We start from the raw sequence: 14930 nt of genomic DNA, 5'->3' as shown, positions 1-14930 counted from the left end.
TCAGAGCCAAGTCTATGTCCAAGCTTGCTTTCTTTTCAGCAATGAACCTCGCAAGTGATTCAATTAAGGCTCATTTTCCAAACCTGGGAAGCTAAAGTTTGTGGTTAGGCAGAACTTCTACAGAAATGAGCTATGCTACCAATTTCACCATTTCAAAAATTAAACGTGTACTTCCTCTTGATTTAGCTTCCCCAGAGTTCACTCATGCATTGCTCAAAAGCAGATGACAAATATGTCACCTAACAAAAAATTAAAGGCGGTCAAGCTCTTTCTTCAATAGGATAAAGTTTAACAGCATCATTTATTAACAACATTTGGAAGATATTAATATCATGGTGACAGGAGATGTTATAAATGTTATATGGACAATGATGCCTAAGTAGGAACATTAACTTCAGATTAAAAACCTGCAATTTATAATGTGCGCTTCTTTCTGTGCTAGACTGAACATCAGCTTTCATCTGCATGTTTTTTCCAATGACAAAAAATTCAACTCATAACCAAATAATATTTTTTTCTCTCCAGATCTAAGACTGACTAGATGAGATATCTCCATTTTCTGTCTCTCACCCAAGTCAATATTCAGGTGCAGAGTCCACTGTGGTAGTTTCTGTGCTATTTGTTACATGCTGCTGTTTTATGGAGTGGAAGCTTTTCATGCTCTGAAAGGAAAATTGGTGACCCACCAGGTGTTGCAAGGCTCTTTTCTGACTACCCTGGGACTAGAATGCACTTGGAAACAAAAGCGCACGCTTGAATTAGAAGACAAGCACCAAATCAACAAAGGGGCTTAACAGAACTCGCAATCCAGTGTAAAATTCCTTTACATATACTTAAGATCATCCTTTCTCATTGTTTTCCTCAATTTAAAGGAACTGTCTTGTAGAACAGCGTCTGTTTCTCTTGTGGTCATCTAACTCACTTGACTGAACATCTTACACTGTCAGATATAAAAGTGTTGAGGTAGTATTTCTGTTTATTTACATGCAGTGACAATATTTAACGTACTGCTAAAATCAGTTACTAAAAATATATGTTAAGCAGAACCTACTCCCAAATCCCACTGAGACATTGTAGCTCAGGCCTTCAGGCAGCAAAAGAAAGGAAGGAAAGAGACAGTTGTTATTGTATACACATTAATGTGACGCCTTACCTACAGAGACCAACAATTGTGTAACAAGTCCCCGCTGCTCCTTTCTTTTTTTTAACGCATTTTTCAAAGATCAGAAATGCTGCATTTATTAGTGTATGAATTTCATAGAACAGAATTTTTTGAAAAATAAATCCTACAGTACCTTAAACTGGTGAGTTTATGATATACATTTGTACCAATATCCAAAACTGCATTAGCAGGGTTTTAGACAAATATTTCACCTGCATCTTTTGGAGTACGTGGGGGGGGACAAACGCACTACGTTAGGTGACTAACGGAAAAGTAAGTGAGCCCCAGAAACAAATTTGGGACCTTCAGTTCTGGAAAGTGTCAGGACGACAGCCAGTTCCAGAAGGGTGACCGAGAATGCCTACAACAGGCAAACTAAAGTGGAAATACATCACATCAGGCCAAACAGTTTGAACAGCATAGGTTTGTCACAAGGTCTCTTCAGCTTTTTTCTAGATGTAAAGGTTAGGTGGTAAAAACACAGACCCAAAACACTAGAAACCTAAATCACGCTATCTCCCACCCCCAGTAGCACTGATAAGGAAGCTGTAAACAACAAAGCCTAATGATGCAAACACCAACAACGGAGTAGCATAATTTACAGTGGTTAAAGATGACACAATTGGGTGTAATGGGAAGAAAAGAAGCAAAAAGTAAATGTAAATTAAATATTGCATATTTTCCTAACAGTGAGGTCTATTAGGAAGCAGATTAATCTCCCATTACTTGAGTAATTCAAAACCAAATACAATACTTAGGATGCTACAGGGAATAAGACTGTTCTGGAGAGATGGACTAGAAAATTTAAGACCATTTACATTTCCAATTTCTCAGAGTTCATGATTCTACAGAAGAACATTAAAAATACAGCAATAAAATCCATGGAAGTGACAACAAGTACAAAATAAATAACATTTGTTGAAAAACATAATGGCCAATATCCTATATATCATTTCATACAACTGTTTAAATGAAATAGTACCCTTTTTTTTTTTGCTTGCAGACTATGGAGCCAATTTGGTTATTTCCAGTATTTAAAAGCTTTTTTTTTTTTTTTTTTCCAGTATATATATCTGACTTGGAGTTTAAAGAGTTTAGTGATTTCTGGTTTCAACTTAACATTTATTAGAGGTTTCTAATTTTGCAAATGTGCTGAATAGCACATTCATAAAATAACTGTCATTAAAAAAGTTATAGCCAAGCTTTTCATAAATGCAAATATACCCCTGAAAACTAAATAATGCAAGCTGTTCTCTTGAATTTCTACTAACCTGGAAGACTCCACAAGCCAGCAATTTCCAAAGTTCTTAATTTCTTTTCTAGTTCTGCCACTCGATTACCTAGAATTCTTTGGAAAAAGAAAACAAAAACAGAAGCCAGCGACAGTCAGCTGAGGTGAGATTCTGTGTTATACTAAGGTAACCAAAGCCCAATTGCTTACATGGCTACAGTTGAATTTTTAACTTATTACTTAACTAGTGCAGTAAACCTGTATGCAGTCATCCCTTTTCGCTAATGGCAATGGACATCCTCTCCCAGAGTTAGAAGAAAATTAAATACAGTTGTCTAATCTAGCCCATGGGTTAAAAAAAAAAAAAAAAAAAAGTCTAGGATGTACTGGACATTCAACCTTTGCCCTTCAGTAAAGACAAAGAACAGTAACTCACAATGTTTCTATTTCTTTGCCTGCAAATATCTCTTCCCAGTTACTTTTACTTTATCTACAGCTAAAACCAGAAGATAAAAGCTATGAAGACAAAATCCAGAAAATTCAATACAACATCTAGATTGATTTTGAAGTTCTAAGACACAATTCTGGCCTAGTCCTTTGTTCACAGAGGTTTCTCTATCACTAAGATTGCTTAAAATGGCAAGGAATATCTTTTCTACCACATCTTTGCTTTTAGTGCTGAACCCTGTTTTCTACTTTACTAAAAAGCTTCAAGCTCTTTAGTGTCTTTATCACCCACTCTTAGTTTTCACTGCATTTCTTGGGTCATCTCTTCTTTTGTATCTGATTCCTACACAAACACTATTTGCAGTTACTTCTCCTGCAGGATTTAACTTTTAGTCTTAATTCTCTCCTCAGATCAAATGAGAGATTTCTACCTTGCAAGGAAAGCTCTTTTTTCCAAAGAATTTTTGAAAGTGTTTCTCTCAGAGGCACAGCAAGTCTCCTAGAGTCAGAAGTCTTTAAGTAAATCTCAAACAATACTCAATAGAGTGAGAAACCTAGAAGAGACAGCAGTTCTAAACATGACAGCAGAGATAATGGACAGCAAGTTTTATTCATCAAATTACAGCAACAGGACAAGTCAGTTAAATTTGAACTGAATGGAGAAGCTGCATATCACAACACAGCACGGCAAGAGCATCTTCCCGTGCTCACCAGAGCTCTGCAATACTGCACTGTGTGCTCTCCAGTGAGGGCTTTATGCTGCAGACATTGGAGCATACTGGGAATGTCGTTACTGACAAGATGGCAGAATTTGGGAAGGCCATGAAGCACAGCAAACCCAGCAAACACCAAAGGGGCTAGACAAACTGACTAACAAGGACTAAGTATTTTTTAATTCTCTACTGTGAGGGCTCTGCAATGAGCCTTGTATTTTAAAGATTACAAAAATATCAAGATGAGAGAGTGATGTAAAAGACAAAGCGTATAACAAATCTCAAAGAAAGCACTGAAAGGTACAGTGGTGTGTATCAACTAGAAAGCAAACAGTGCATCACATTTACAAGCAGAGGAGAGAAGACATTTGGGAGCAGTTATGTTTATTTCCCTGTTGAAACTCAGCAATCAAATAGGTTACCAAGGTTATGATGGATCTATTACTGTCTTCTCCAATTACAATCAAAATTGTTCAAGTCTAGATTTCACTTCCAGAATGCTTCTGTCTGGCATGAGAGACTCAGCCTTAATAACTATTTGTGTATCCCAGTGCATGGCCCAACATCCAGCAACTATGCTCTGCAGTACAAAGCCACAAGTGATGGAGAAAAGCACAGAGCAACTTCAAGAGGCTCTACCTTGCGCACAGGGGGCCAGGGGTCCCACTTCTATCTCCCTGTCTAAAGCCCCACCAAGGGTCAGCTGAAGGACCTGACGTTCCCCTGGCTTAGAGAAGCAGGGAACAGACAGAGATGATGCAAGTCTTCTGCATCATGTTAGCTCAGGCAGGGAGCTGACAAAACAACCTCCATTTGGCTAATGACTGTCACCACAAAGGGGTCACAAGTTCACCGCTTCTGCCAGGAAAAGAAAAAAATCCTGATTATTTTCATAAGTAGTTCACCAGTAGTTTCATGGCAGAAAATGGGGGAAGGATAGTGCCCTCCCTGTCGGCTAGCCATATCACAGAAGGAAACAACACTCTGCATCAAGTTCGGTTATTGCTACTGCTCTTGTTATTCAGACAACAATAGCAAAGTCACCTTTCTCTTGCTTCTCTTAAATTCCGTGATTCATTTATCAGCTGTACCACACTATTTCTAAAGGTTCTGGAGCAAATATATCCTGATAATTCGTACTGGATCCTCAGAAGAGGTGCTGAGCTATTTTTTAACCTTTGGTGCAGGTTCTCACATAGAAGGATCATTCTGCAGCTCTGAACAATGGCTGGCAAAAAAGAAGGACGATACTTAACCCTGCTCCTTTCATTCAGGAAAAGAGCAAAATGCATTCACTGATGAGTTTGATTCTAGTTTGCTTCAAACCACGTTACCTGAAGACAGGTACGGGAGAAATGAAATCTATGTAAAGCTGCAAGTTCTTACAGAAGTATCTGTTAAAAAAGAAATGTGTAAGCAATCCTGAACAGAGTGCGGTTTATTCCATTCATTCCTTTCCCCCTGTGAGCTCCAGGTAATTTGCCACCTCCATATGTGCTGTGGTGGCCTGGAACAGTACGCATTTTTAAAGGGGCTGCATGAGTTGGTAGCACCAAACTCCCTAATCTATTTTTTTATCTCTATCCCTAGTGGACTGGATCCTTCAACTAAAACAGAAGGATCATGTCATGGACAAAGGTGCCAATAGCCTTTCTCTGTTGTCCTCTGGTCACATGTTTAATGCAACAAGGGAGTTAGTCTAAACCTCCCTCCAGGATAACGTTTTACAGAAATCTGTTGTTCATGTAACAGCAGCAATGCTCGCACAAGAATTAGCAGCTCCTTTCTGGATCTCCCATGCTGTCCAACATACATGGCTCTGATCTGAAGGGAGCTGTGCTGATTTACAGCTCTAGAGCTCCATTTATCTCACTTTCAATTTAGATCTTGCTACAGAAGAGATATACCCTCATAGAGATACAATCACCCAAATGTCTGTAAATAGGGTCTGTCACAGTCACATATCTAGTTCTATACATCGTGTGGAAACATTTACGCAGTTACAGACTGACACAATCCTTTTTGTAATTTTGGTCATGACCGAGCTTGCCCAAGTTAGAAATGTTAAAATTAGTGCAACACGTCTAAGCAGCAGAGCAGCTTCTACACTGATCTGGCTTGCATGGGTGCTGGCAATTACAGGAACAAATTGCATTAAAAAGAACATCTAATAAATGGTTTATTACTGGCAGAAGCAAAAAAGATTTTTATCCACTTGCTAGGCAGGGTTAGGACTGTTTATTTTTGCATGTACGTAACTATTTAATCTTGCAACACATTACTGCATACAGAAATCACTTACAACTGCCTTTTCAAATTAAGCTAATGTGCTTGTGAGGAAAAACGTAGGACATTACTTAGACTTAGCAGTAGTAGCTACCAATCACCTGGGGAAAATGACCTGTTTCTTCCCAAACAACTTATTTTTTTCTTAAAAAGCGAGGCTAAGAAAATAAAGGCTGGATTTAGCCTACTTGTTCCTAGGCACATACACCCACAGCTCCTTTTATCATGCCACATATTTAGGAAAGCAGCAATAATAATAGTGTGTCTGTTCCAAGAGCAAGTGGCAACGGATGTTTTTAACAGTCTAGCAGTAGAAAGTCAACTTCAATGGCACATCCAAATTCAAATCTACTTAAAAAAGAAAATCCGCTGCCTTGTTATTGCTTCAGTTAATCAGAAAGGAAATCTACCATTCTCCTATTGTAAATGTATATAGCCATATCTCAATCTGCAAGCAACAGAAAAGGTTTTGATTTTAGAGTAGGTTAGCTGTTTGGAGGAAAGTAAGTTCGTACAGTCTGAAAAGTTTCATTTACTGATAACAGAGTCACTAATAGGTCAAACACCTATCAAATAACAAAAGCAGAACTTCTTCCCTGAATGAAACAACCACCCCAAGATCTCATGTTCTTTACCCAATAAATCTCACTTCCTTCACACAACACTCTCAAAGAGTAACTGTGTCCTCCAAATATGCCCTTTGCACAGGGAAAGCCAGGCAAACAGGACAGAGGGATGAAGGAGAAGACTTCTACCTTCCAATTTATGCAAAATCCTTTGTCATTACAATTCTCTCTAGCCCCACATCCTTCTCAACTTCCTACTCTGAATGGAGGAATGTCTTCAACAAAATAATGCATCTTCTACCAGTATCAGGTGACGGACCTGTTCTAACCTTCTCTGACAGGTTAGCAGTTTCTTCCCCATTTTCTGAAGTCAGCAGTCTTTACTGGTAACTTTCTACACGGCAAATAAGTACCCCCAACAACCAGCTAATGCACCTCAAATAAAGGATGGTCTTCCCCTGATGTCCCACCTGCATTTCCCTTTTTCACTTTAACTCTTCTGTGTCATAGGTGTTTCTACTTGAAGTAGTTCCCATTCCTCTCAGCTCCTTAAAAGCCTCTTTAATCCAACTAAGGCCAAAAGGTGACAAAAAGAATGAGCACACCACATAGGAGTGTCACTGAGGCTCTTCACACAACGCGCCCAGGATTTTTTACCACCCTTTTTTTCCCCCTGAAGCATCCTGAGCTGAATACAACACTACAGCCCTGAGCACGCTCCTGACCTGGGAGAGATGTGAACTGTCACCTCCCTCTAAGACTTGATCTTCTATTGGGCACAGAATACTAGTTTGTGCACACATCCAATCTCAACTCCTGTGGCTATATATGACCAGTTGGGCACACAGAGAAAAGAATTGTATCTCTTTGTGAAACCTTATCTCAAGAAAACCTGTACTCAATAGCTGAAAGCAGACAGTGGTATCAGAAAGTGAAGCCATCATTACAATGAAACATTTAAGAGATGCAAGAGACTGCATGTGATCAGAGACACACAAAATTAAGAAAAATGTTTGCTATAGTTATAGGCAAGAGTATGCAAACTACAACACCAGGTAATGATACAGCATCAGGATGTAAAAGGCAAAGATTGGTTATACCTGGAATAACAAGAGATGTTCTCTGCATTATTTTCTTCTGATGTTATATTAGCAGTAGGAAAGGAATAAGCAGGTGTTAGCCCTTCATTAGCACTGCTCAGTGCAGGAGCTCCTCTTGCATTACATGACACACAGACATGAACTGACTGAGCTGCCATCAGTTAGATCTGGGCTTCATTTTCACCACTTTAGTCTCCCTTGAGCTGATTAGGCATTTGCTTTCTCAAGAGTATTAAGAGTGGCTATAAACTGCTCCTCCACTTCTGTTGCCACATTGCTAAGAATTATGCAATGGAGTCTGCCTAGCAGCAGAGTTATCAATTGTCAAAATGAATCATCTATTCTAGTGCAATACAGTTTACTTCAGTACTACTTCTTCCTTTCATGAAAGATGTCTGCCTGTTTCTGGCATCTGGTCCTGATGTGCTTTTGAGAAGCCTGAATAACCTCTGATTACCAGTAGTGACTCAGTGTTTAAAAAAAAGGGGGGGGGGGGGGAACAGAAAAAAACTGAGCACAGAATCAAGGAACACTTCCTAGCTCTGATTTTCATACACTGTATAAGGACAATAATATCAGAATGTCAGAAAATGTGTCAAAAATTATTATATTCTGCCATGACAGGAGCTGTGCAAGACAAAGAATTCTACTGATAAGTAGAACAGCTAAGAAAAAACAAATTCTCCTTCAAAGTTCCGTTCAGATTTTTTTTTACAAATCACATAGTAGCAGTCCAATTGTGTTTATCTCCTACAACTTTTGGCAAAGTAACTATAGGAGAAACAGCTATCATTTGTATGACACACAGGCCACTAGCCTGTGACAAATGTTATACTAAATCTTTTCAGCTCCTTTCCTAAATGCAATATTTACTATTCCCACCAGTGTTCATTAGCAAATTCCTACCTTAACAACCAATTATCATGTATCTTCTCCTCCAGTTCAAGCACTTCCTTCCTCCTGACAGCTTTTCTTTAGCCCTCCCTACAGACTACCTGCTAGAAGTACCCCATGTTATTATGGTTTGTCTTAAAGCTGCGCAGCAAACCAACCCTTGCCAAGCAGACGCAGGCAGGTCTTGATCAAGCCCAGACATGACTTCAAAAATGTAACTTTTCTCTAAACACATACCTGATCTTAAAAACTAAAGAACCCACCAGTTAACAAAGACAATGAATTTCCTGTGAAGATGGATCTTCCTTCCCATTTCACTGAAACTACCACAAAACTATGACTTCTCCATAGCTCGGTAAGTTCCATTTTACTTAGAAGTCATGCTACCTACTTGTTGGTTTGCCTTTGGTGCTGTATGACCAGGTTTTTTTCATGGATAGTTTCCAGCAATGCAGTGGCCAGTGATTTGAGATCTGAAATGGACTGTGGTGTGGCTGGTAGGCTACATCCATGATCCTCCGACAACAACTCTTGAACTATAATGTCAAAAACACAAATGAGTTTTGGCTTCTCATGCACAGAGTTGTGACACAAACATTTACTTAGCATAAAAGAACTATTCTCATTACTTAAATGAATATGTATCTCTTTCCTTCAGTTAACAAACAAAACCAAAAGACCAGGAACATAATCTCTAGCTGGCATAAAGATGGTGGCTTTCTAAGCTGACCGTTATTCAGCAGCAATTGCCAGCATAAGTACAGGAAGATACATCTTATGTTAACTTAATTCTGCTTTTGGAAAATTCTTTTTGTTCACGAGGGAACAAACTCATTCTTCTATATGCCTACAGATTGGTAAAAAAATTGATCATTTCTCTCCCGCTTACATTAAAATGTAAGCCCACAAGGAAGCTTTTATATTACTTTTAGAATTATTACATCCTTCAGGTTATTTAAGACTGATGTGAAAATACAGTCACTCGTGAACTCTTCCTCTGCAGCTTAGAGCCTACACCTCTCAACCACATAGGAATTTTACTAGTATCATTAACTTCTGTAACTAGAATCTGGCTCTGCCTATTATCTGCAAGTACATGGAGAAGAGGACAGAAGAGAAGTCAAAAACAAAAAAGCAACTTTCAGTCTACCATGACAAATACTACTGATCTCGTGCGTGTATGAATACACCAACACCTGAACAGTAGGGTGCCAGGTCTACTGTTTGGCTCAAAGAATTTTCTCTTCCCCTTTCTTTCCCAATCTTGATATTTCCTTTGAAGGAGGAAAAAGAGATTACTCCATTTTGCTACCTGTGAAGAAACATGGGTCAAAAGGATTTCTTGCAAAACATCCAAATGTAAAAGCTTCCAAGAACAGCAGCAGAAAATCTGACTTGGGGCCCCTCCTTTATCATCCAGTCTATTTTTCATTGGAATATGAATTATGATTGCCATTGTTAGCAGAGCAGAGATGAATAAAGAAGTGATTTGTCAGGGTTGAAGTTGCAGAGGAGTTTAGAGCTTTAAAAAAAAAAAAAAAAATCAAACTGATGGAAGAGAGAATGAATGGCCACAGAGTAACAAAAGGAGACACAGTACTCGAAAGGCAAATTTTATATTGTCAAGTCAACTGAGGAAAGAACAAAAATTAGCACATAATAATAAACAGGAAAGAAAGGAAAGATTTTGGTTTGGTTGGTGAGGAAAGGGTTGCAGAAATTAAGAGTTAAGATGGAAGGAATTCAATTAGATATGCAACATCATGCTGCATTTATGTAATACCTTGCTTTGCAGACAGGACTCCAGTCAGAGCACTGCTACTGGATCTACTATGAGTCTTTGAATTTTTCCGTCTCTCTAGTGCATTCTAAGGAAACAACAAATACCTTATTTAGAAAAACAGTAGTCAGCAAATGCTTTCATTAGGAGTCAAGAAGCTAGAACTCTGGACTTTGGTCTCAGAACAACTTACTCCCATAGCAATCTATGGGAGTGTGGCTCTCCTGGAGTATTCTTCTCCAGCCAAATTACAAATGTTACGAAGACTCATTCTGTCTTATTGCAACCACTTTATTATAGTCTCGCCCACCCACTCCCCTTAGTCCATTTCTAAGACTTGCCTATTTTTAAAAAACCTGCTGAGTGCCAGTGAATTGCAGTATCCTGTAGAGAATATCAATTGGAAACAAAATCAAGACTTCTCCCAGCATTCTTTTGGATAGCCTTCAAAGGGAAAGCTCAAACACAGAGCTTCTAGAAGTTGTTTTAGTTGCAAATACTGACTTTCAGGAGTTTAGCAGCAGAATGATCCTGCTACAGAAGTCCAGTTCTTCCAAAACAATTACAGTTCTGTGAAACCCACCAGACCACCAAGATGCTCAGTTCTCACCAATAAACTAACGCACACTCCGAAAGACCCAAGTTGTAAGTGTAAATAGACACTGAAATGAACTTAACACTTTGAGAAGCTTTCCTCATGTACAAAAAGCAATTAGTGCTGTGACTGTTTCATAACGAACTAAATGGTTAAGAAGTCCTATTGACAGTCCTAAGACATGCCCTGATGAGCAGCCTTGCCCTTCCACACCCCAAAATCACTTGCAGAAGAAAACAGAGTGCTTGACTTCAGGGAAGAGCAAGAATATTTTCCTCTTAGGATTCAGGATTCAGTCCCGAAGGTTTCACGCAAAACAGCATGTATCTTAACCCAGGAATGAAAGAACAATTAAGACTTAGCAATCATTAAGACACATGAAGAGCGAGCGTGGCCATTGGGGAACAGGGAGACAAGACCTGCCTGTGATGGCAACACAGCTGGAATCATTCACCACACACTGTGTGACCAGGTACTTATAACCTACTAGCAGGCTGGAAGGCTGATCACCCCCCCCCACGCTGCCCCAAACTTAAAAAAAGGTATTTAATTCATTTTTCAAAATACCTTTAATGGGTATCCCTTTCCACTGCATCAGCTAAGAAGCCTACAAGGAAGACTGAGCATGTAATATGTATACATACTAATAGTGTCAGAATGTTAATGGCGGGGTTTTTTTAAGATACAATTTTGTTCTTTAAATACATATGAACATGAGAATGAACAGTAACCTCCATGACCGATGAAGCATAGTTTAGATGACACACTGAGAGGATCTTACCTTATATTTAGTAATATTAGACTTAAGAAGGTTGACTTCCTCTTGAAGTTGTTTTAATCTCTCTTGAAGATACCTGAAAAAGAAACGTAATCCTTTACTTCATGTTACTTTCAAGTCCTGCCTCAAGCACTCCTCTTTACTACTTGGCATGTCCTCTCTTTCAACTACTGAGAGATCTTTTCCCTCTGCAGTTCTGAGAGGGATAAAATAACTAAATCTTACTGCTCTTGACCCCATAAAACTTTATGTACAGAAACAAATCGCATCAGAAAAAGGGGCTGCCCTTCTGTTAGATTTGACAAGCATGCTGCACAACCATTTTATATTGGTCCTCAGGTTTCTGGGGAGGGAAGCTAAGAGTATATATTTACATGTAGAGGAAACAGTCACAAAGCATTTACTCATGTCCTCTGTACTTGAAGTTTTGCGCAATAGACACATGAAGATTTGTATATATATCAACACAAAACTCAACTATGCAGAACTTTTGCACTGATATCCATCACTTACATGGCACTTCTCATTAGCAATCACAAAGTAGAAAATTTAACAGTATAGTTGAAAAATGCTATACAGTTAACTGAAACAGTACAGTTCTTCCTAATAGAGTTTATCCACTTGAATTAGATGGCTATTTCCACATAGGAAAATATCTTTTTCATGTATAAAGCATTTATAAAATACCCTCTTCTATACAGTGCAACTGCAGCTGTATTAGGGTTTGTGACAATTGAACTATTTCAGAAAAAAAATATAAAATCGTATCACTGCCAGGAGAGCAGGGGGCTTAAATTGATAACAAAACTCTGTAGGCCATGAAAAACAGAAAAACACCCTGGAGCTGCTGGGGGGAAGTAATGCCTTTGGTATCACACTTCCTTACCTGAAGCATAGGTCTCTGTAAATGGAAAGCGTCTTACAAGATCTTTTCACTTCAAGGTAATTGTTGACATTAAGGGAGGTACCTGCTATGGCTCTGTCAGTGACTCCTCTCTGTCGTCCTTAGCAAAGACTATATACCACATTCTTTTCCCAAGGAAGTGGCAAGAACATCTACATGGGTGATTTCACCAGCAACTATTGTTGGCAAATCACTCCGCATTGACAACCACTCCCTGTGGTGCAAATTATGTCCGAAACTGTTAACTCAGGGTACTCAAAGTCCCTGTTACCAATCCAAGATGAGCCCTTTACAGCTCACTGTGAGTTTCTGAAGACACTGATTTTTAATATTCTTTCTTTTGATGCCATAATGATAAAAAGGTCTGCACTTCTGTTGCTTTTCCTTGTTTAGCTCTGTTTGTGAAAATCACTGACACCTCTGTAGCCAAATAAAACATTGGTAATTTCCTGCAGCCTAACTTTCTCAATTTTATTTGATTGTTAGCTACAGTACAAACAAAACAGACATACCAAATTACCAAAATCTTTTAACTTTTATTCTTGCATATATTTTCTTTAAAGTTTTGTTGTGACTGACTTCCTGATGCTCCTGTTAAGCAATACACTACTTGCTCTAGGGAAACCACAAGGTTTGCAATGCACTCACCTGTTCTCCATACATAGAGCATCTACATCAATGATACGGTTTTCATGCCCTCCTAAGACATGATTAAGTTCTTGATTTAGTCTGTCAGACTTATCTTGGTAGAAGGAGCGTTCCTCTTTCACATCCTGTAACTCATCCAGTGCAGCCTGAAGATCATGTCTCAGAGCCTCAATCTGTGAAGAAAGGAGAGCTCTATGACTATTCCGACGTTTAAACAAAGGATTACATAGTGTCCAAACTGAAAAAAGCAATAAGCACTGCATGTCTGAACAGGATTGATTCTGGACAGTCAAAAGTCTTTCCAAAGCTCATAACCGTCAATACTTTTACTCTATTTTGGTACTACTTCATTAAATTGAATTTAAAAACCCAACTAAAATGTAACAGCAAAAGAAATCTTAATCCATACTATAATTCTGCTACAGACATATTAAGATGATTTTAGCATATAATTTCTATGGCTCCTGGAATTAATTGAACAAGAATTTGGCAAAATTGGAGGACGAAGAAAAAGTCTCAAGGGAGAATTTATACTAATTATGGGACTTTCAGTAATGAAGTTCTACAGAACAGAAAGAATAACTGAGAAAAGTACAAAATAAGAAGCATAGAGTTGACAGGGTGAGCTTTGCTATTAAGCAAAAGAGTGAAGGAGCCCAGTATCTAAGATACTCAAAGACAAAAAGTTTCAAATTATGAAGGATAGGAAACGGAGAGCAAACAGAGAGTGAGAAAAGCCTGCAATTAGTTGAGAAGTCTCCACTGGCATCTCAGAAAACACTGATATGCCAGGAAGGACAATAGAAGACCGTGTGAAAAAAAGGCCAGGTGATGAACAGAGAGCACGAGACTGGGCACAGAGATACCAGAAAGAATCACATTGGAAGAAGACCAGGTGCAGTCAAGAGTCCTTCTGCTAAGCTAAAGGAGTGCTGCACTTGAGTGAAGGCTGAAAAAGAAGAAATACACACCTCCTCCTGGATCACAGAATGGCTCATTCAGGGTGGAACTGACATTGGTAGGCATGAGTGTGGGAAAAACAGAGAACACAAACCCCCAGAATTGCCCAGAAAGCTATTTGTCTCTATTAGGGAATGAGTCTGATGAATTGGATGCTGATGGTACATCATATTAATACAGACATATTGCGTTGACTACTCGTAACAGCTTTCACTAAGGAGTCTCTTTCATTGACATTCATGGACAATATTCAGTTGTCACAAGTTGTTGCTGCACATTATAAAAAGAGGAGACTCAATCTAGAGAAGGAATTCCTGAGATAAGGACATATGCATGTTTAAGTTAGTGCTCAGTAAGAAATATTTCAGTAAAAATCCCAGCACCTTCATCACTATCTCCAATGTTAATCAGCTACCAGCCCTCCAAACATAACAGAAGTCATTTACTTGCTACTGCACTAGCTCTGTAAAACATGACAATATATGCCCACTTAGTTATTACTTGTTCTCGAGCCTTCTCCAATTGTTGAACAAGGTCCTCCCGTTCATGTGCTGCAAAGTGGCGCGCCCCAACTTCATCATCTCCAAGTCTTTGCTTCGCTATCGTCATTCGAAGGAGCTGCCATCACAAAAACAGATTCCATAAGCAAGAGAACACAGGGTGTAGCATCAGAGTATATCTGCATTAGAAACAGCAAGCCGTCATAGATTCCATCTCTTCCAGCACAAACAGCTGGTATTATTTAAACCAGAGGGAATTTTCTGAGCTGAGGGCTCAATCCTGTTCTCAGTGAAAAATTCCAGTCAAACACTCAAAGCATCAACAGAAGCTGAATTAAACCTTGCAACGATAGTCACCAGAGTATA

At 38.9% G+C, this 14930-nt stretch overlaps 1 protein-coding gene across 6 annotated transcripts in view; it reads right to left on the bottom strand.

The window, feature by feature from the left end:
- CCDC149 (coiled-coil domain containing 149) overlaps nucleotides 1–14930 on the bottom strand; it is a 52114-nt gene that overhangs the window by 11328 nt on the left and 25856 nt on the right. For 4 of the 6 annotated variants that reach the window (XM_055795639.1, XM_055795640.1, XM_055795636.1 and 1 more), the window contains exons 5-10: nucleotides 14566–14682; nucleotides 13105–13277; nucleotides 11556–11628; nucleotides 10183–10267; nucleotides 8791–8935; nucleotides 2434–2510 (exon numbers count right to left, since the gene is read on the bottom strand). In XM_055795639.1, coding sequence (XP_055651614.1) covers nucleotides 2434–2510; nucleotides 8791–8935; nucleotides 10183–10267; nucleotides 11556–11628; nucleotides 13105–13277; nucleotides 14566–14682 — 670 coding nt within the window. Of the gene's footprint in view, nucleotides 1–1051; nucleotides 1085–2433; nucleotides 2511–8790; nucleotides 8936–10182; nucleotides 10268–11555; nucleotides 11629–13104; nucleotides 13278–14565; nucleotides 14683–14930 lie in introns of all 6 variants that reach the window. The other 2 variants (XM_055795634.1, XM_055795635.1) reach the window with 1 other exon arrangement.

Source organism: Falco peregrinus, chromosome 2, assembly GCF_023634155.1.
Source record: "Falco peregrinus isolate bFalPer1 chromosome 2, bFalPer1.pri, whole genome shotgun sequence".
NCBI classification, from domain to species: domain Eukaryota; kingdom Metazoa; phylum Chordata; class Aves; order Falconiformes; family Falconidae; genus Falco; species Falco peregrinus.
This window is presented reverse-complemented; position numbering and strand designations above follow the sequence as displayed.